The 16,635-nt window shown below is 49.8% G+C and overlaps 1 protein-coding gene across 4 annotated transcripts in view; it reads right to left on the bottom strand.

The window, feature by feature from the left end:
* Positions 1–16,635, bottom strand: part of LOC125958260 (titin) — a 126,439-nt gene that overhangs the window by 11,191 nt on the left and 98,613 nt on the right. For 3 of the 4 annotated variants that reach the window (XM_049691493.1, XM_049691495.1, XM_049691496.1), the window contains exons 4-6: positions 14,561–14,803; positions 2,529–2,744; positions 382–2,248 (exon numbers count right to left, since the gene is read on the bottom strand). In XM_049691493.1, the coding sequence (XP_049547450.1) occupies positions 382–2,248; positions 2,529–2,744; positions 14,561–14,609 (2,132 nt within the window). In that variant the 5' untranslated portion in view covers positions 14,610–14,803. The remainder of the gene's footprint in view (positions 1–381; positions 2,249–2,528; positions 2,745–14,560; positions 14,804–16,635) is intronic. The other variant, XM_049691497.1, reaches the window with a different exon arrangement.

Raw genomic sequence — 16,635 nt, 5'->3', positions numbered from 1 at the left:
GAAAGAATTGATAAGAATTTAGAACAAATGGTCAAAAGATAACAAGAAACGATTAACTAAAATAAGAAAAGTAAAGAAACCATTCGCTCACTGCCTTTCGTCACAATCATGCACACGAAACGAAACATATAAAAACTAAATAAAAAAAATGAAACTGAAACATGAAACAGAAAACATGAAACATGATAAACGAAGTTCGGGCGCGTGCTAGCTAAAAATGGGGGCTGATCGAAAACGAGATGAAGAGGATTTTGCTTTGCATCATTCCTTTTGTTTTTGTCCCGGTTTTTTTTTCTTTTTTGGCAACCAGCAAAAGCTCGCGTCCAGCGCTCCATTCCTCCGGCGTTCCATTCGGCGGCCAGAGTGCCCCTCGATACTCACTTCTTGGCGGCGGGCTTCACGATCTGAGTGTTCCGGTAGCGGCTGGCCGGCTTCTTGCCGTAACCGGCCGCCGACGGGGGTTGCGGAGTGATGGTGGCCGCCGGAGCCGGGCTCGGTTCCTCGGCACCACCACCACCAGCCGCCTCCTGCAGCTCGTTGTCGTCCTTGCCGATGCGGTTCTTCAGGCGGTTCTTGAAGTTTCCGCTTCCCGCGGTACTGCCCGGTAGGCGGCGCGACGGTCGCACAAGGCTCGAGCTGGGCTGACTGGCGAACAGGTTCTCCAGCGGTAGCCCGGTATCATCGAGCGCTTGCGACGCTGGCGATGGCGTTATGATCGAGGCGGCCGGCACGGCCTCCGGATTGTAGCGTGGCGTCTTGTTCAGACTCGGGGCCGCCGTCTTGAGGATGCGGAGCGTCGAGCTGGGATTGAGCTTGACGCGCCGACCGCCGACGACGCCGACGCCGACGCCGCCTTCCGGGACTGCTGCTGCTGCTGCTGCCGCTGGTACCGGGGCAGCCTGCGCTTGACTGTTACCTTGAATGACATGAGAGGTGCTCTGTAGGACCTGCGCATACTTTCCTGAAATGTAGGTGCCGATCACGCTGGTCTCGTGGACGGTAGTGACGCCCTCCTTCACCACGGTGCCGCCTAGCTTCGTCACCAGTCCGGTCGGGTGGCCACGCTTATTACCTCGCTTCGGTTTGGCCGGTTTCGGGTTCTGGGCGCGTCCTTCACCCACTGATGCCGTTGTCGCCGCCGTTGTCGCCGTCGGTCGTAGGTTCACCACGCGGAACGTTTCCTCGACAAACTCCGACGGTTGACGCGACAGGAAGTCGTACTCCGGTTCGCCGATGTTGTTACCGATCTGCAGCACCGGCACCGGTTCATCTTCATCCTCTTCATCCTCCTCCCCATCCGTCTCCTCGCCATCTTCCTCTTCTGCGTTCTGAGTTTCCTGCGGCGTTTTCACTTCCACGGCCACGGGACTCTTGCTGTTCTTCTCCTCAGTCACCGGGGTCGAAACCGGTGCCGGTTTCGATTTCACTTCGTCCTCGGTTATGGCGGAGAACATAATCGGCGAGTGTTCCTCGTCCGCCTCTTCGTGTTCTTCTTCTGCCTGCTCTTCTTCTTCTTCCAACTCTTCAGCAGGTTGTTCCATTGTCGTCGTTGTTGTCGTTGTTGGAGTAACGGGAGTAACAGCTTCCACGACATGTGCCTTGGGCTTTTCGGCAACTTCCGGCTTTACTTCCTCGACCGCTTCTTGCTCTCGATCCTCTTGCCCTTCCTGCTGTTGCTCCTCCTCGATCTCCTCTTCCTGAGCCTGAGATTCGTCATGTTCCTGCTCCTCCTGCTGTTCCTCCTGTTCTTCTTCCGATTCTTCCTCCTCCTCTGGGATGGGTTCCTCGGTCGTCGTCGTTGTGGTGGTCGGTTGTTCCACCACCTTCGTTGCTACCACCTTCACAACCGGTGCGATCGGTTTAATGATGACCGCTTTCGGGACGGGCTTCACAATGAACCGGTCCTGGGGTTGCTCCTGAGGTTCCGGGGTCGTCGTCGTCGTCGTCGTCGTCGCCTTCACCGGCACGATCTCGACGATCTTCGGTTTCGGTTTGAGGATCGGTTTGATCGCTACCTTCGGTACGGCTTTCGGGATAAACTTGAGCGGACCGGCCGGTTTGGTGGTCGGCGGTTTCGGTGTTTCCGGTAGCACCTGCACAATGCTGACCTTCTCGGCCTTCACCGGCAGCACGGGAAGTACGACCGTTTTGCTCGGTTTGATTTCCCTTACCGCTTCCTCGGTCGTGGTCGTCGTGGTAGGCGTCGTCTCGATTACCGGTGGCGGTGGTGCCGTCGTTTTCGGTGGTTCTGTGGTCAAAGGAAGGGTCAGCGAAGTTGATTTTAACATCTAGGTATGTACTCCTACTTTGTCTGATTTATAATTTCATATTCAAATTTCCTGGAAAACTTTCCTCTATTGACTTGACTAAATACCAGCGAAGGATCTAATCCAATTCCTGAAACCTAACTTCTAAACCAAACCTGCATCAGAGCCTGCTGAGATGCATTGGTTACGACAATCACGACTGCCCCTGCAGTTGATTGATTGTTTACCCCTGAGCACCGCCAAACGCTACGCTTCGATTACCTGTTACTGCCGGTGCGGCACTCTGGGGCGAGAAGATCATCACCGTGTTGCCGATGGTAGTGGTGAAGTCCAGAAACCCGTACACCGTCTGCGTGATGTAGTAGTCCGGATTGACGTCCTGGCTCGGCACGACAGCGAACACCGGATCACCGCCGGCATCGCGCGGTGACGAATCACCGTAAACTCCGCCACCAGGCGAGTACACTGCACCGTGCGCTGCAATATGGGGAAAAAACGAAAAGAAAAGGAACAGAACAAACCATCAGAATCATAAATCACGATGCCGTACGATGCTGATGAAGCTGCTGATGATGATGATGATGATGACGGTGATGGAAAACTCAAACAGAGTGTCAACAACTTTGAAACGAAATTACGGAAGGAAAGGGTTACGCACCACCATCGTTCTGGGGCGTTCTGTCATCGATATCATAGATTGGGGTAAGGGGAAAGGGTGCAATTGATAATTGAGGACCTTTTGTGCAAAAGCAATGCTGCCGCGCGACTGGATAATTTGCACAAATATTGACAGGCCAACATTGGAAGCTAGATGGTGGCAGAAGCATAAACTTTCCAGTTGGCGCTTTCCCCGTATCATCAAACGAGCCAAATGGGGGAAACCGGGGAAAGGGGAAACGGAAGCGAAAGGGTGATCGAAAGTTTTGGCCGCGCCCTTAATAATAAACAAACAGTCAAACCATCAATTCCATCCGTCGAGCGCAGAGAACCTTCCGGAAATCGGAAAAGACGAAACTTTCGAATCGTTCGTTCGCTTTCATAGGGGCCATTGGGGGTGACAGGAAGGCCCCTTTTCCGGGCCGGAACAAAAGGACGTCAAACACATCGCAAGACACTGAAGGAACTGGTGATGGTGATGGGATGCAAAACATGGTTAAGCTAATGATCGTACATCGAGGCAAACAAGGGGGGTAGGGGATGGGTAGTAAAGGGTTTCGAGGAAGATGCTCTGATGGTGCCGGGCATGCCTGGTGCGACTCCTTTAGCGAGCGAGCAGTAGTATACGAAGAAATAGTGTAGTAGTGGTGTTGCTGTTAGTAGAAGCCCGCATGTAGCATAAACGGAGCGAGTTGAACGGGTTGTTCCATACATTCCATCGATTCCATCGGCATTCTCTCACGACACGACATGCCGAGGTGCCAGGGAGCTGTTGCTGTTAGTGCAGAGCAAAACGGTAGCTTAACCAATTCGGTTGGAAACGATCGTTTTCCAGCCAATTTGTTGCCCATCAGCTCGATGAGCATTATCTTCGAAATGGAGCAGTATGCGAATTAGTTTATAAAGCTAATTTACATGAGGAAAAAAGTATCAATTACTTCATCGCACCTCCGTTTTAGGTCTATAATAAAGTAGCATAATTGTGTGCAAGAACTTTGCATCCATCATAAAATGATATTTTATGCATTATTCAAAGGAAGGATATCACGACCACCGTTGCGCTGCGATTTCCGCTGATACCAATCAATCAATACCAAACCCGATTGCCCGTCCCATTTCCAACTGCACTCATCGGCTTCTCACTATCACGACTATCAAGCTCATGAAGAGGCAAAGCAAACGGAATGATAGCAAAAGCGATTTGCACATCAATCGCAAATGGATCGCAGTGAGGATGTAAAGGAGTGAATCGTTGATCGCTGGGGGATCGAACCCGACCCAGGCTGCAATATTTGAAATTATCTGCAAATGAACCTCCGTGGCCAGAGCCTTTCCAGAAAGCAAGAGAGCACCGGTTGGTAGGTCAATAAATTCAAATTTATTCCATCCATCACCCGCTTGGATCTCATCAAAAACCCGTCCCGTCTAGACGGTATTATATACCGTCTCGAGGGGTTTTTCCTTGGACGAGATTAACGTTGCCCCCCCTCCTGGTGGAAGGTGCCAGAAACCCCCTTTGGAAGGGTCACTCCAAACGCCGGGGTGAAAACTGCAACATTCAAATCCACCTCCAAAGAGCAATAAAGCTATGGCCGTCGCTCTTGGGGAGCAGTGCGGATGGAAAAAACAATTGCCATGTAGAAGCAAAGCGTGGTCCCGGGTTGATGGTGAACGTCTTGTGCCACTCGCCTTCAGCTCCCGGGAAGGGGAACCGAAATTGATCGAAAAACTTTCGCTACTTCCCGCTTTCCTTTCCGCCTGCCGATGCATTTAGTAGCAACTACGCATCCTGGTGAAGTGGCACGGATCAGGCATAAATCTAGTTCCCGGTCGAGGTCCCTTGCTCGATTAGCTGGCAGTTAGCGTCAGCCAGGGTGGTACCGTTTCACCGGAAACACAAATACTTCTCCAACTGCTGCTGCTGCTGCTTACGTTGGTTTTGGGCTCGAGAGATTTGCAAATTAGCATTTTGCGTGTTGGGCCAATTTTAAATGGGGAGTTTCTTGGTGCAAAACCAACCGTCCGGGAGGCCAGTCCGGAGCATACATGTAGCACAACCGTTTTTAGAACTCCTTCTTTATGCTTCGGTCTGCATTTTGTGCTCAAAGTTGCTCTACACTCCACTATAAACACACACACAAACACGCACACACTCACAGAAGCTGATTGAAGTGCATGGCAGCTCACTTCTGCGAGTGTGTTTGTGTTAAGGGAGCTAACGGTAGCAGTAAAGTTCCACGCAGTTAGATCGAGTGTGCATGGTGGGGCGCCAGTTATTCCTTCCCCTCATCGAACTGGCCTTTGCCCTGGTGCATTTTTCCATGGAAACTCCGGCACCGGTGACTACGACTGCAATACACTGATTGAAGTGCCTGCAACGGGGTCCGAACTCCGGGAGGAAACCGTGGACGGAAATTCGTCACGACACACAAACGACAAAGTTGTGTGGCCACTATCTTCACCGCGTAGCTGCAAAACGTGGAGTGCGCCGAGACGGAAAACGGAAAAGCAATCGTCCGAATGAAATGTAACTAGACTTTCTCGGCGTTTTCGCCTGCTGCTGCTTCTGATCTTTTTCCTCCTGAGCTACGCGGGCTAACGACATGCATCTCGGCAAGTTTCTCCCTCACCGGGAGCTCCCGGAGAAGCTTCCCTTTTTGCTTCCGTTTACGTGCATGCATGGTCACCCGGTACCCGCTTTGCGCTCGGCAAAAATGTGGAAAAATTGGATTGTTAACGAGCTTTTACGGAACTTTTCTTGGTGAGCCTCCGTCCGGTCCACCTAGATCGCAGTATACACACACACATCCATATTAAATTCTTTCACTATTCTACACATGGCAAGGTTCACAAAAAAGGGATTTACAAGCCTCGAGAAGGGCAAGGAGCACACTCTTTCGACTCAAAAACGGCGAACTAATGCAATAGCTATGCATGCGGAAGGCAGGAGCAGTAAGACTTTTACTTTGCCATTGATGTAGCGGCATTTTCGAAAGATCTAAAGGAGGATCTCTTCCGTAACCTGTTCCAGCCGGATGCAGTCGCAACGATTTATCCAGCGAACGAACGTCCCCGGAGGGCGCTCCGAGGGCGGACATTTCCAATATCGAACGATAAGTAACCGGTCGAACGATTTGCATACGAAACGATTAGCTTGGCGCTGTAGATCAGCTCGGCAGAATAAAAAAAAGAAGGACTTCAGTAAGCATTTTGTTCGATAAAACGGTTAGCGAAGAAGCTTGGATATATTGCCTGCGCATGAGTATCGCTAGTTCAGTAGAGATGTGGTGGAAAAAATGGAATGCATTGAGCAAACGAGTAAGTTGAATGTTCCCAGAATCATGCTTTGTAGTTGATTTTATGGACTTTTCAAATATATCAGCTCAAAAAAAGGATTCAAAAATATAAAAAACAGGCAACCAGAAAACTCCTCAAAACGATGCATGTTCAATCTGCAGCAGATTGATTCTCGTCTTATATATACTTTCTTTGATGATCTCCGTGCCACGGCTTCCTTCTTGAACGCATTGTTATGCGTTTAATTTCGAAAAGAAACCCAACGAATGGGCTGGTAACACCGATTTATGCTCCATTAGCGAACTGCCAATCTCCTTAATCCTCATTTAAGCGCTCGGTACCCACCCCGTCGCGCCCACCAAACAAACCTTCCTCCCTAACATGTCGACATGCCGGGCCCGAAATCTCGAAAAATCCCGCGCGATACTAAACTAATAAACTCGCTCTCGGTACGATCGGCTCGGCTTTCCAGCTCCTGGCTGCCATACATACGATGGGCGAAAAAACGGGCCGGATGAAAGGAAAATGAAGCCCTCGGAAGGGGCCCAGGTACGAGGCAGATCATTTCATCGTGCGCGTCTCGTCACGACACAGCGACAGGACGAGACAGGAGGCAGCCTGGTTGTTACTTATTTAAAATGCTAAAAAGGACGTAAGCCTCCCGGGAGGAGAAGGGGGGCGCGGGTTGCGACGACGACAACGACGAATGAACAGCGCCCGTGCGGTGCTGTCAGACGGTCGCACTTCAGTCGCAGCCACTCAGACAGCCAGAGCCTCGGTTTTGTACCTTAAAAACGGAAGTCATGTTCAGGACGATCGAATGTGTTTAGTCTGAGAGCGGTTGACGGGCGCCGAGGGAACCGGCCGTTACCAGTCTCCAACCAGACTAACATCAAACGAATGAGACGTGTTTGTACGAGGGTTTTTGTGTGTGTGAAAGAAAGAGAGAGCGAGAGCGAGATAAATACCTGTGTCGAGAAAAAAGGGAAAAGGGAATTTTCCTCTTTTTTTATGTTGCTCCTCGCCACCACTGAAGCGTATGTAAACATCTCAATTAGGCGAGTGCTCGCCGGCGAGTGGCTTTTTTTATGGGCCCAGCAGTGAAAAGTTTATCCTCGAGCGCTGTGACACATTTATCTGTTGGTTTTTTTTTGTTGCCCCCCTCACCTAAGCCTGTCGTCGCGGCCTTATCGTGTATTAAGCGCACGAAGTGTGTGTGTCCGCCGGAGCCGGAGAACTTCCGGAATGAAGCTGATGTTGTTTTGATTGTATGCATTCGCTGCATTAGAAGCTGTAATGTTTGCTCGCTGTTTGTGGAACTGACCATTACACGTTACAAGCAGATCAAAGCAATCTATATCTAGCGAAAGGATAATAACGCAAACCCACAAAGTAAGACACACATTGAATAGCGGGTAATGGCGCTGGCGAAAGTTAGTAGAACATTTATTCAAAAAAGCAAAACTATGTTTTTGCTGCTGCTGCTGCTGCCGCCGTCAGCTTCAGTGTTTTCAGTGTTGCGACATCAATTCCCTGAGTATGTTTTCATGTTTAGGCGGGACACTCCTTCCATTCGTGCTGCTACGAAACTCGCACCAACTGATGTGTCGGCAATGTGTGTGCCTCTCTCTCTATCTGTCTGTCTCCTTCGCATCAGTTCACGGAAGGTGCCAACGCATTTTTGCATTCCTCACTTCCACCTTTCAGTTTTATGGCAAAGATGTAACATTTGATAGCCAAATTTGCCTCAAAGCAGCCGCTACCGGGCAAAACACGAGACGACATTGTACCAAAAGGCGTGTGTGTGCGTGTGTGTGCAAGAAAATGGAAGGGGGTTTGGAAGCATTTTCCTCAACAATGTTTGATCATTTTCTCCTGGCCTACAAACTCACGCGTGGGGGGGTGCTACCGGATCCGGGGAACCGTTTGTCATGTTCAGCCTTTTTGCTGTGTCTCTCAATTGTGTTTTGTCGACATTCATAACGCACCGCTTCACCTTCACGTTGGAGGCAAACACATCTCGCTTTTCGCCCCCTCCCCGCTAAGCTGATTCCCATTCCCATATTCTGTAAGCCCATTTGGAGTTGGAGTATCCTTCCGCCAGTTCGGCCGCTTCACGGAAGGTTCCAATCTTTCTCTCCGTATCCTTTCCATTGAAGGAAGTAAAAGTCTTGTTTGCGGGGCAAACGACACATTAGGGCGGCGTCGCGGGTACGATATGATCCGGACAACCGTACACATGTTACGCGATGGGCCGCTTTTTGGTGCCAGCTTTCACTACCTTCCCAAAAAAAAACGGGAAATTCACGAAAGTATGCGCCATTAAATCGGCATCTGGTGCCGGTGCCGGTACTGTCGGAATTTTCGACGACAATTTTCTCACATTTGGTTTGGGAGGAGCAGAGGGAAAAACGTACTGCTAATACCTATCCCTCGCGAATGATTCACGTAAAAATTTAATTTTGTCGTGTGCCGTAGAAGCCTCTCTGCTGGGAACTCGATTGGATTAAATTTCTGTTGTCTGACGGAACGGTGCAGAGCCTGTGCTCGAGTGTATTCGAATTAGGTGCATAAATGGCAAATAAACATCCAATCAAATAGAGCGTTTATATTACAGCAGAACATTCATTTTCTATCCTCCAAATTCGACATCAATTTGCAGCGTTTCATTAACAAAATGTTCCAAAATATTACTACAAGTGATGCAACCATAGGACTATTAAATCATGCTGTTAGCTGAAGGTAAACTTTGTAGAATAATAAACCCACGTAGTGATTAGCAATCAAGTGCATGATTTTACAAATAGTTTGAAAACTAATCACAAAAGCGGAAATTGCTATTACTAGCGACGGTAAAACAATCTAAACTTGCCCACCAGTGCTAAACTGCTAACTAATTGAAGCAGTAACGGGCGAACAATGCACTCCAGCTAGTGTTTCAATCAGTGTTGCAAATGTCGTTACCTGGTCTGCTGATGAGAGCATAAATTTAGCTTCCGGTTTAGCCGGACATCAGCAGCAGCAGCACCAGCAGCAGCAGCACGAGAACGAGTTTTAGCTAATTTGTGCTCGAAAGGTGCTGCTTGCGAAAGACCCTCGAACGAGGACAAAACACACCGAACCTCGCCGAGCGACGCCACGCGCCATCCTGGACCGAGGCAACAAAATTGAGCTTTAATTATGGCGTCGAAATTGAGAACTAATGGAAAAACTTAAATGCCACAGCTAGCCAGCCCAGTTCGGACAATCCACCCCTGGAGGGTGCTCTCTAGTGTTTGGACGATCGTACACTCTAAGCAACCATGGAGTCCTATCTACCGGCCACGACCGGTGGTCATGTTTTGTCGAATCTTCTGCCGGACTCCTGCCAGACACCAGAGCGAAGAGCGAAGAGCGTTTCCATTCACTGCACTCCGGAACCGACCGGGTCCGGGACCGGGATTCGGGAACACAAAAGAGCCGGAAAACGCATCACATATGCCGGGTGCCTCGGAGGCTTCAAAGTTTTCCCAACCGACAACAGTCAATCTGTTTTTCCTCGGGCACACTAAATTTTGGGGGAAGAAAAATGGAGCCACCTTCCGAGTGACGGAGAACGCAGAGAGCAGCAGCAGCAGCAGCAGTAGCGGAACGGTAGTTGCATTTCCACCTTCCCCTCGGGGAGTTCCGTCGGCGGTGATTTCGCACAAGAAACATGGATGGAAGTCCGATCCGGTTGCTGCTTTGGGCTGGACTGGTCCTGAGCTACGGATACTGTGCTCTAGGCATGCCTGGAAACAACATCAGCACAATATTGGCCCTGCTGCTGGTGCTGGCAGCAGGCGCCGATACTGGGACCGGCAAATAGCAAATGGTTTGAAATTTAACTTTAATTAGTCTTTTCTCCAACTTAATTTGCATTTAATTGCACCTCATTTCTCACTCTCTCTCACACTCGCACACAGGGACACGTACAGTTGGTCTCTGTGTTGGTATCTAATTGCTTCTCTTTCGATTGTAAGGTGACGGCGGACAAGGATCTGCGGAGAGTCCGTTGAGGGTAGCAGTTGGCGTTCGCTTAGTCGGTTGTCGTTCTGACTCCAGGCATAGCATTGGGTCCATTTTACGCACAACTTCCGGCTATTAGTGGCAATAACTTCAGTGCCGTGCAGTGAAACTCTATCTCAACCCCTTCAGCGATGACAATCGTGTGCCGGAAGAAGGGGGGGGGGGGGGGTTTGTGGTCCCCGGGGAGGTAAGTTTGTCTAACTGCAAATTAACCGAAACTTCTCACATTCACCCAGTACCTGCTAATCATCTTCCATTAGCCTTCTTTTCTGGAGTAGCAGGTGCTATAATTTGGGGGGAAGGTGTTCAAGAGGCACTCGAAAGGCGCCGAACAATTGTGTTACGGAACCTTTCGAGTGAGTATGTAATGTAGTAATTATGAATGCAGTGTGCACAAGCTTGTAGTTTCTGAAAAAAATACAACAAATAGCATACACTCTTCAATCAATAATACCCTGTGGATGCCATCTAATAAAACAAAATAGTACAATTTCCCCCAGAAACCTCTTTTCCTAAACGAACAGACCATATTTGCACTAATACAACAAGACGATCACCGCCTGCTGCTCTGTTCGCACTTTCCTACGAACAACCATTTCCAAAGGAAATCAATACTCCTCGCAACTAGCGCCTAATTGTAGGCTATCCGTACAATGTACCGGCGTGTATTCCGGTTCCGGGCCTCCCCCTAGACCGCTCGACCCACTCGACACGCGGGACCACCATCCACTCGACACTTGGACAGCCCTAAGATAAGGGACAGCAGCAACTAGCTACTTGCTGGTAGTAGCGCCGGTGGCGTATTGTCAGGACAAAAACCAAAACAACAAAAAACGAAGGAAAAACGACGGAAAACTGTTCCCCATACAAAACGGATGCCAAGCACGAAACAGGAAGACAGGAAAGAATGAGGGAAAGAAGGATAGAGAGGGCAGGATGGTATGAGGTAAACAAAACTTTTTCTTTTGCTACGGTTGGTCTCGGTCCCGGTCCGGCACTCGACAATGTGTATGCAGCAATGCTACTGGGAGGTGGCATTCTCCCTCCGGGCCTTCCCAGTTCTTGCCCGGTCACTCCCGAAGGGGGCCAAAAGTCGATAATTGGCGGTACCGGTTAAGGGTGCATACGTGGTTTCGGGAACATATTCGACCGTCGAGAGACAACCGAGGCCGAGGTCCTCAGGAGGACTCCGGGAAGGGCTAGCGAGGAGTCATCGCATACTCAACAGCCCCTCTCGAGCATGACCTCGGTCTGGGTTTGGCTTTCGGGGCGGAAGTAGTCCGTAAAGTCCGTTGGCCGCACCACACCAACGCAGCAACGTGTCCTGGCGTGTAGTGGCCCCGTGGCAGTGAGCGTGCAATTGGAAATAGAAATTTATGTAAATTTCTATCATTGGAACATACACAGGTACTTTATTATGGGCACCCCCTCGGGGGACTGGGTCCACCTAACTGGCGCAAGGAATGGGACAAGCCAATTCACCTGCGGGCCGACGACGAACGAAGGGAAAAAGATCCTCAACCCCGGGGTGGTCCCAGTAACAAGATTCAACCGAGCAGACGCGTTGTCACAGACCGACCGACCGGCCGACCTGTCCCGAAAGTGGCTTCCTTTCAACAATCACGTAAGTGAGGTGCCTGCCGCATGCCTCTCTCTTCGTCTGGCATCAATGTCCTCGATCGATCGATCGATTTGAAGCCGGTAGCCGATAGCGGATAGCGATGGCCAGGGTCTCGGGCCGAGGGTCTAATGCTATTACCGGAAATTGGCTACAAAATATACACCTGCTGCCGGACGCACCACGCAGCAGACCATTACCGGGCCCATTATCATCCTCGAGAACGAGTGCCGATGCCACGATGTGTCCTTGACGACGACGACGACGACGGCCATCTGGCCGGCCAACTACCAAACCAACCAGTAAGGGTAAGTGGATTGTTTGCTAGAAATCATTATTTTTCTTGCGATTGTCACCGAGCACAGTCTCTGGCTACGTGGCACCAGGCACCGCCGAGGAGCATAGTGATGAGAGTCCCAGGGAGGACTGATCGGAAAGCAATCAGCACCGGACGGGACAGACTTTGTTTTCGTTTCTTTTTTTTTTGGGACGAGAAGAAAATGTACCAACTACTCGACATTTGGTTGATTGGTTTGGGAAGGAAATGTGCCCACAGTGAGAGTGAGTCCAGGGACATCAAGCTGATTGGACGCATATTTCTTTGTGCCGAAGCTCCAGCAGCTCCAGTAGCAGTATAAGTGTGTCGACTCACATGCCATACCTTCGTTTAAGGGTAACAACGTTTTTGGCCAGCCAGCATCGGGCGTCCATTATGTACTAATTATTGTTTCATATTCCACGAAACGAAACAATCATTGAAATGGAACTCTTGTGGTGCTACTAAACCCACCCAAAAACATCCAAGCACCCATTGCTCCAACTTGATGTTCGTTTTATCCTGACACGCATGGCCTCCTTTTTTCCCCTTTTGCATAAGCATAAAATGAAACATCCTTTATTGAATTTTCAACATTTGCTTTGCTCGCAAACGCAACGCAACTTTGTGAGTAACACTTGAGTTAATTTGTCAATAAAATGATCAAATAGCTTCCCCCGAAAGGCAGAAATCAACGTCGCAAGCAAACAAACATTCAAATGTACAACATATTTACATTCGACCACCACCAGCACGCAGCCTCGTTAGATGACCACCAAGTCCGTGAAGTGACGGTTGCTGCTGCTCCCTTTATCTTAAGCAAACAGCGCGTACCACAAGGAACATTCTTCAATTTGCACTTCGGTCACCGGAATTAGTTCCACCGAATGGTTCCATATGCTCCAACCGGTCGTTGTGGCTGCTTTGCGCTCTTTCTCTCTCTCACACACACACACACACACAACTGTCTGGCAGGGAACGCGCTCGCGTTCGATTATTTACTCCAACGACAGCTCCATAACTCCCAGGTCATGACGCATACGAACGCAAATGCACCATGTCGTCCATTGTCTCGGTCGCTCCGGTCTGCGTTTATTGTGATGGTAAATTGTGACTTCCTGGTGCCCCTCCCCGTACCCCCGTGACTGCCATCCTCCGGGTCGAGGGGTTTCTGCAAGTCGTTTGTCTGTTTGCTCCACGATAGTTCCGCCCTTTTCCCCGGATGCACCCATTGCCTGAGAAGAAGGAGGTCATAAAGTTTCGCTCCGGCCTTCGCAAGCTGTCGTCTTGGCCGTGCTCGTGCCGGCCGTCCAGTCTCCCTCTTCCACTCACCCACCAACAAAAAGGACGACGAAGAAATATGACCAAACCGAACCGCAGTGGTGGAAAAGCGAGGAAAATTATTTTGTAGGTTAGATGGCACTTTTCATTAAAGTTTTCCTCCCACCATGGACGCCATGTTGCCCTCTTCCTCTTGTGGCTTCCGGCGGTGTAATGACATTTGCATAAACATAACCATTCCTTCGGAGGTTTCTTGGCCACTCTGCTGCTATTGCTGCTGCGGCTGCTGCTACTGGGGCTGCAGCCTTCAAAATTGAGGTTAGGTTGTTGGTTTGAGGACCGAACTCGTGGCGAGGTTTAGGAGAAGCCAAACACCGTGCAACCGTGTAACCGAGTTACCACGATCACGAACATCTTGAGTTGCGAGAAGGTGGTTGCTTGGTGACGTTTGACACGCCATGCGCTTGTTGGCCTCCCTTCGACGCTCGTCTTGTGGGGCTGGCGTGTCAATAATTGGTCCCTGGTTCTAGCACCTAGTCCCCACGTTCCCATGTGGATACGAAACTTCCCCCCGGGGGACCAGGTTTCTATCGCGCTGCAACCACAGCACAGGGATCCCGTACAAGGAACTTAGATGTCACCTGAAGCACAAGTACAAACAAATTGGTGCACCGTGCCCGGAACACGCAAAGGATTCTACTTCTTGGAATGCGCGAAGCGAACGGTTCTGTGAGTTCCGGGAACTGTTCAAAGTGAACCGCAAACTCGCACGGGGCGCACGGCATTCAAGGACATTCCGGGCGCGCGAATCGCAAAACTTGCTGCCCGCCCGCCAAATGAGGTCCACAGAGAGGGGCTTCCGTTGCTGCTTCCCCTTCCCCTTCCCCTCAAAAGGATAATTAATCACTGATTAGGACGTTTGGGCTATGGAGCAGTTAGTAGCGTGACGAAAACAAAAGTGATTTAAGTGGAGTCAGGCCCTGTGGAGGGGGGTCGTAATTCAAGGTTTTGCGCAAATCATCGGCTGTTGGTTGGAGGGAAATCGATAATGCTTCAGCTAAATGTATGTCAACTTACCATTTGCCAGGCAAAAGCAGAGCAGCAACAATGTGCCAATGTTGGCCATTTTCGTTCGTTTATTGTGGGCCCAGGGGGTCGAAGGAGAAGCTGGCTGGCTTACTGGTCTATGTATGAAGTGCGTTAACCTTCTAATCGGTACTTGAAGTAGTTTCGTGTTCCTTCTCGCTGTTTAAGGTTGACGCCGTGGCATAACTCAAGCGTATATAGGTACAAGCGGTGGCAGTAATAGTGAGAGAAAAGCTGGGGAATAGAAACAAAAAAAAATATTATAAACTTTTGTGTTAGATGCTAGAAGATAACGTTAAATATAAAAAACTATAATAAAATATGAAAAACAAAAAATCAAAGAAGGAAAGAAACAGGAAAGAAAGTGATGAAAAGGAAGAACAGTGTTAAATTTAGCCGACAACATTTCATGAAAAGAAAATTTCACTATCTAACGCAGGAGGAGAACCATAAACTTGTTATCAAAATCGTGAATTAAAATCCAAAATCGCGAATCCAGAGACCGTCTGCTTCCTCCTGTGCCTCTCTACGAACAACTTCGAACCGGGGAATCGTTTTAATTACTTTGATTCAGCATTTTTCCGCATCTTTCAAATGCATGGCTTCGCCGGAACAAATGCGCTATCAGAACGGTATATTGTACCACTCCTCCCTATTACCCTCCCCACCCCTTTACCAGCATAAATGAAGTAGGTGTCGATGAGCAGCAAGCACTGCACTAATAACGACCAACGCAGACCAAACAATAATTCATGAACGATTTCGATTCTGCGACTAATAGACAGAAAGAGCAGCAGCACAGAAAGAAGCAGAGCGACAGAGTGTGTGTATGTGAGTGTGAGTTCCGATATGGAATGAAAGTCCATCGCCAGGTGTACGGCAAGCATCGGTAAGGATGCAAACCATCGCATCGCATAGCATAGAGCAAAGGTGAAAACCTCACCTCAATGGAGAAGCGAGTGGCGGAAATCGGAGAAAAAACAGGATGGAATGGTCCAGTTTTCCGGTGGCTGGATGGTCGAGAGCATCCCAGCGCTTGTGTGTGTGTCTGAGAGAGAGAGAGAGAGAGCGAGTGGCCACCACGTGCACGTGGCCCATGCTGGTCAAGCAGTAATTGGATAATAAACTGCCCGGCAACCGATGGCGTGCGGCGCATAAGTTATGGTGTCCGCTCCACCACCACCACGCCAACCTGGGGTTTACACGGACCAGGAAGTGCAGGCGCGCCCCGGACGTTGGGTAAATTTTCCTGCATTTTCCGCTACCCCGGGGGATTACATCCCCTGGTTTGGTGGAGGCGTGGTGAGCGAGTTAGTGCTCGCTGGTGGTTCAATTAGTTGACCCCCGCGTATCGGTCAGTGCTTCGGTCCTGCGGTACTCAGTGCTCATGACGATGACCATGATGATGATGATGATGATGATGTGTGGTTATTCGATTTAGGTATTGCGCTTTCCGTTTCCGAGATAGTTAAAAGGGAAGCGGCATGGTTGCTTGTGCTTTTGCTGCTTCCCAACAATCATAACAAAGGTTTAACAGCAAACGTACCCGGACCGTTCCTTCGGTATGTTTGAAGTAGAAGTGGCGGCTTCATCGGGCTGCTCCTGCAATGGAAGACACCGAGACGTGACTCGATGGCGATCCTTTGGCGAGGTCAAGCCGCTTATTCGCCAATTAATTCGTTCACCGAATGCCTTTACGTTCACGGTGCGAGGGTCTGTCAGAGAGAGTGGCCCGGACACGTTACCTTACGATTACGCAAACGTCTTCATTGGGCGTGAAAACTATCAATTCATCATCACGACGGTGAGAAGCCCGCCGTACCTGGTGTGAGCAGCCACACATTTCACGCCCATTTGCCGCCTTGTTTGAACTCCAAAGTAAGCCTTGGAATGGAATGTCTGGCGAGTGCCTTCACAGTCTTCAGACGGTGACCAGGACGGTCGAGTGTTCGATATCACGTTCGAGTTGCGTTGCGTTGCGAAAAGATCAATCATTTCTTTCACTACCTTCCTAACTATTCGCAATTAGGGAGTGCGACGCGTGACGACAAGGGAATGCACTGTCT

The sequence above is a fragment of the Anopheles darlingi genome, chromosome 3 (genome assembly GCF_943734745.1).
Source record: "Anopheles darlingi chromosome 3, idAnoDarlMG_H_01, whole genome shotgun sequence".
NCBI lineage: Eukaryota > Metazoa > Arthropoda > Insecta > Diptera > Culicidae > Anopheles > Anopheles darlingi.
Note: the sequence above shows the minus strand (reverse complement) of the source record. Positions and strands in the feature narration are given on the sequence as shown.